This window comes from Pongo pygmaeus, chromosome 3 (genome assembly GCF_028885625.2).
Source record: "Pongo pygmaeus isolate AG05252 chromosome 3, NHGRI_mPonPyg2-v2.0_pri, whole genome shotgun sequence".
Lineage (NCBI taxonomy): Eukaryota > Metazoa > Chordata > Mammalia > Primates > Hominidae > Pongo > Pongo pygmaeus.
In genome coordinates this window covers 131,799,341-131,805,340 of record NC_072376.2, presented here as the reverse complement: position 1 = coordinate 131,805,340, position 6,000 = coordinate 131,799,341, and the positions used below count along the sequence as shown (strand labels likewise).

General features: G+C 38.1%; 1 protein-coding gene across 1 annotated transcript in view; it reads right to left on the bottom strand.

Annotated features, from left to right (window-relative positions):
* Positions 1-4,950: 4,950 nt before the first annotated feature.
* The window catches only part of SYNPO2 (synaptopodin 2), a 194,137-nt gene continuing 193,087 nt past the window's right edge, over positions 4,951-6,000 (bottom strand). Inside the window, exon 5 of the mRNA XM_054486062.2 lies at positions 4,951-5,241. Coding sequence (XP_054342037.1) covers positions 5,155-5,241 — 87 coding nt within the window. The 3' untranslated portion in view covers positions 4,951-5,154. The remainder of the gene's footprint in view (positions 5,242-6,000) is intronic.

The following is a 6,000-nucleotide window of genomic DNA, read 5'->3' as shown; positions in this document are numbered from 1 at the left end:
AAACTTAAGAAGGAGAGACCCCTCCCTAACTCATTGTATGAGGCCAGCATCATCCTGATACCAAAACCTGGCAGAGATACAACGATAAAAGAAAAATTCAGGCCAATATCCTTGATGAACATTGATGGAAAAATTTTACACAAAATACTGGCAAACCAAATCCAGCAGTACATCAAAAAGCTTATCTACCACAATCAAATAGGCTTTATCCCTGGGATGCAAGATTGGTTCAACATATGCAAATCAATAAATGTGATTCATCACATAAACAGAACTAATGACAAAAGCTATATGATTATCTCAATAGATGCAGAAAAGGCTTTTGACAGAATTCAACATCCCTTCATGGTTTTAAAAAAAATCAATTAACTAGGTATTGGAAGAACATACGTCAAAATAATAAGCCATATATGACAAACCCACAGTCAACATCATACTGAATGGGCAAAAGCTGGAAGCATTCCCCTTGAAAACCGGCACAAGTCAAAGATGCCCTCACTCACCACTCCTGTTCAATACAGTAATAGAAGTCCCGGCCAGGGCAATCAGGCAAAAGAAAGAAATAAAGACCATCCAGATAAGAAGAGAGGAAGTCAAACTATCCCTGTTTGCAGACGACAGGATTCTATATATAGAAAACCTTATAGTTTCAGCCCAAAACCTTAAATTGATAAACAACTTCAGCAAAGTCTCAGGATACAAAGTCAATGCTCAAAAATCACTAGCATTCCTATACACCAACAACAGTCAAGCCAAGAGACAAATCAGGAACATAATCCCATTCACTATAGCCACAAAAAGAATAAAATACCTAGGAATACAGCTAACTAGGAAGGTGAATGATCTCTAGAAGGAGAACTACAAAACACCACTCAAAGAACTCAGAGATGACACAAACAAATGGAAAAACATTCCATGCTCATGGATAGGAAGAATCAATAATGTTAAAATGGACATACTGCACAAAGCAATTTATAGATTCAATGCTCTTCCTGTTAAACTACCATTGAGATTCTTCACAGAACTAGAAAAAATTATTTTAAGATTCATATGGAATCAAAAAAGAGCCCACATAGCCAAGGCAATCCTAAACAAAAAGAACAAAGCTGGAGATATCACACTACCTGGTCAAACTATACTGTAGGGCTACAGTAACCAAAACGGCATGGTATAGGTACAAAAACAGAGATACATAGACCAATGGAACAGAATACAGAACACAAAAATAAAGCCACACACCTACACCTATCTGATCTTTGACAAACCTGACAAAAACAAGCAATGGGGAAAAGATTCCCTATTCAATAAATGGTGCTGGGATAACTAGCTAGCCATATGCAGAAGACTGAAACTGGACCCCATCCTTATACCACATACAAAAATTAAATCAAGATGGATTAAAGACTTAAAAGTAAAACCTAATACTATAAAAACACTGGAAGACAACCTAGGCAATACTTTTCAGGACATAGGCACAGGCAAAGATTTCATGATGAAGATGCCAAAAGCAATTGCAACAAAAGCAAAAATTGACAAGTTTGATCTAATTAAATTAAAGAGCTTCTGAAAAGCAAAAGAAACTATCAACAGAGTAAAAAGACAATCTACAGAATGGGAGAAAATTTTTGCAAAATATGCATCTGACAAAGGTCTAATATTCAGCATCTACAAGGAACTTAAACAAATTTACAAAAAAACAAATGACCCTATTAAAAAATGGGCAAAGAACATGAACACTTTTCAGAAGACATACATGCACCCAACAATCATATGAAGAAAAGCTCAACATCACTGATCATTAGAGAAGTGCAAATCAAAACCACAATGAGATACCATCTCACACCAGTCAGAATGGCTATTACTAAAAAGTCAAAAAATAACAGATGTTAGCGAGGTTGTAGAGAAAAAGGAACGCCTATACACTGTCGGTGGGAGTGTAAATTAGTTCAGCCATTGTGGAAGACAGTGTGGCAATTTCTCAAAGACCTAAAGACAGAAATACCATTCTACCTAGCAATTCTATTACTTAGTATATACCCAAAAGAATATAAATCATTCTATTATAAAGACACATGCATGTGTATGTTCATTGCAGCACTACTCACAATAGAAAAGACATGGTACCATTGCTACTGAAACTACTCCAAAAAATTAAGGAGCAACCTAATGCCCATTGATGGGCAATGGGCAACCTAAATGCCTGTTGATGACAGATTGGATAAAGAAAACATGGTACATATATACCATGGAATACTATGCAGCCATAAAAAGGAATGAGATCACGCCTTTTGCTGGGACATGGATGCAGCTGGAGGCCATTTCCCTTAGCAAACTAACACAGGAACAGAAAACCAAACACCCCGTGTTCTCACTTCTACATAGGAGCTGAATGATGAGAATACATGAACACAGAGCGGGGAACAACGCATACTGGGACCTATCGGAGGGTGATGGGAGGGAGGAGGGAGAGGATCAGGAAAAATAACTAATGGGTACAAGGTTTAATACCTGGGTGATGAAATAATCTGTACAACAAACCCTCATGACAAAGTTTATCTACGTAAAAAAGTTGCACTTGTACCCCCTGAACTTAAAAGCTAAAAAAAAAAAAAAAAAAAAAAAAAAGGAAAGCAGGGATTGGAGATGGAGCACTGAAACCAAGAACAGGTGAAGGCAATTTCGATATTTGCACCTTTGGGAGTTTGGGACACTAGCTTTCCATGTCAAATGGTATAAAAGCTCCTGTGCCACTTCCAAAGTGCTTTGTCAGTTTCTTCTGTAGCAACTAAATATTGGGCTGCCTCTAGGTTAAGTCCTGCCTCCCTTTTCAGGTCTCAGCTCAAACTTAACTCTCTCCGTGAAGGACTGGGTGCCCCTGGGATGTGTACTACATTCAGTACATATCACAGTTTATTTTGCTATTTCATTTACTGTTTTTTGTCTCCTTCACTACTCAGAAGCTCTACAAAGGCAGAGAGTTGTAGTTCCCATGTCTATCCTAGTGCCTGCTTTGTTACACAGTCAATCCATCATTTCTGACGTGATAACCTTGGATTAAGTGGGTTTCTGCAGGTGATTGTCCCCAGGCAAGAGAGCTAAATAGCTATCAAAATTCCCCTTGGACAAGTCGCTGCGGAGCAATATATATTTAGGCAGAAGCAGACTTTATTATATTATTTGCTGTCTACTTGCAGCCCAGTACATAATGTGGTTCTGTAATGGCATCAATGTTGAGAAAAGTGATCTTTCAGCTACAGAATTGGCATTTATTAAAGCCAATGCTTAGTAAGTTCAGTCATATAATGTGTGGAGAGCTATGTTTGCTTCCTATTGGTTTTATATATGAATGAGAAGCATCTAATAACTGTCCTGGCACCACATCATTAATTTTTTGTGGTACACAGATTAAAAGGCCAGGCTCTGGAGTCAGACTGCCTGGATTTGAATCCTGAATCTTCCACTTATTAATACAAATGTGAGCTCTTGGGGAGGTAAGGTGACAATTCTGTACCTTACTTTCCTTATCTGTAAAATGGAGTTTATAGTAGTAACTTCCTTATAGAATGACTGTGGGCATTAAAGAAGTTAATATGTAAGAAAAGTCTGACACATGGTAGGCACTCCCAATAATTAACTATTATTATTGCCATCTAGTGGTTCTTTTACTGTGGCAGTGGTTTTCCACAATTAAAGCTGAAAATGTCCGTACTTAATTTATTAAGTCCCTCCTAAATGTATTTCTTAACTTGGTCATTCTCATCTCAGTAAAAAGTATGCCATCGATCTAATGGTTCAAATTATAAAAATCTAAACATCAACGGTAACATCTCCGTTTCTTCCACAGCCCACACCAGATACATTTCCAAGGCCTGCTAAGTCTAGCTCTCAAATTTGATTAAAATCTGTGTTTGTTCCATCTCTGATTACTCCACCTTAACCACTGTTTGCCTGGACTTCTGCAGGAGCTTCCTAACTGGTCTTTCTGTTTTTGCCTTTGACCTTCTTTAAATTCATTGCCCCAGTTTTTAAATGCATAGATCAAAGCAGTTTACTTCCAGCTAGGAAGCCTCTGACATCCCAGTGCTTTTAAGACAAAATTCAAATTGCTTATAACCTACAAAGCATGCCAAGCCACTCAAGAACTGTGGGTTTGCCTACTTCTCAAACCTTTTGTTGCCAAATTTTTCACCATCAACTGCTAGGGCCATGGCCACGTGAGCCTTTCTGTTTCTTGTCCACAGCAAACCCTTTCTTGTCGACAAGACTTGCTGTTCTCTCTGCCTGAAATATTCTTCCTCAACTCCTTACAAGGCTGAGCATATTAGCCTTGAGATCTTAGTTAAAATATTAAGTGCTTGGAGAAGGGTTTCTTTCCCATTGCTGTTTCTAAGATGGCCTTTCTTATTTACTCTCTCTTTTATCCACTGCTTATTACTTTCCTGGAACTTATTATTTATTTGTTATTTTTATCATCTGTGTTTCTTGCTAGAAGCACCCCCATGAGGGCAGAAACCTTATCTACCTTTTCACCACTGTTACCCTTTTGACTAACAGAGTACCTGGCAAAAAATATAAATGTAATAAATATTTGTTGGAAGAACTAAAAGACTGAATGAACTCTATTGTGGCAAAATTGATTTGGAGATCAAGAAACCGTAGCACTCTCAGTTTATTCATCTATTCGACAAGCATGTATTATGGACCTCCTATAAGTCATTCATGTATTCTTTAGGTGTTGAAAAATAAAAGGTGAGCAAGTCGTCATCTCTAACATTGAGTAGAAATGAAGTGTTATGGAAATGCAGAGGAGGGAGTGACTAACTGCTTAAATAATGAAATACTTTAATGAGTGACATTTGAGTTGCTTCTTTTTAAATTTTATTTATTTATTTATTTATTTATTTATTTATTTATTTATTTTTGCGACAGAATCTTGCTCTGTCACCCAGGCTGGAGTGCAGTGGTACGATCTTGGCTCACTACAACCTCTGCCTCCTGGGTTTGAGCAACTCTCATGCCTCAGCCTCTTGAGTAGCTGGGATCACAGGTGCGCATCACTATCCCCAGCCAATGTTTGTATTTTTGTTAGAGGCAGGGCTTCACCCTGTTGGCCAAGCTGGTCTTGAACTCCCAGCTTCATGTGATCCACCTGCCTCAGGCTCCCAAAGGGCTGGGATTGCAGGTGTCAGCCACTGCACCTGGCCCTTGAGTTGCTTCTTGACGGATGAACAGGGTCACAGGCTGGGAAAAGAGAAGAATACTTTAGACAGACAGAAGAGCATGCTCAAACATATAGAGAAGGAAACATAAACAGTAGGATTGGGGGAATAGATTGGCTGGTTGGAGTAGTGGTTCAAAGGGGAGCTGGGAAGATAGACTTGTGCTTGATAAGGCGGTACTGGGCTTTTCAGGAAGGAAAAGGAAACAATTTTGAGAGTTTAAGTAGTTCAACATTAACAGATCTAAGTTTCAGAAATGTAATTATTATAGAAAAAAGAATAAAATTGGAGGCAGGGAGACATAGATGGGCTATTTTTATTTTTAAATTTTAAAAATATATTTAGAAGATACAAATGTCGTTTTGTTACATGGATATATTACATAGCAATGAGATCTGGGCTTAACCCTCACCCAAATAGTGTACATTGTATCCAGTAAGTAATTTTTCATCCCTCACCCCTCTCACACCCTCCCAACCTTCTGACTCCAATGTCTATTATTCCACTCTTTATGTCCACGTGTACCTATTAGTTAGCTCCCACTTGGGAGTGAGAACATGTGGTATTTGACTTTCTGTTTCTGAGTTATTTCACTTAAGAGAATGGCCTCCAGTTCCAACCACTTACTGCAAAAGACAAAATTTCAGCCTTTTTTTTATGGCTGAGTAGTATTCATACACACACACACGCACACACATATTTGTATATGTATTTCACATTTTCTTTATCTAATCATCTGTCGATGGACACTTAGGTTGATTCCTTATCTTTGCTATTATGA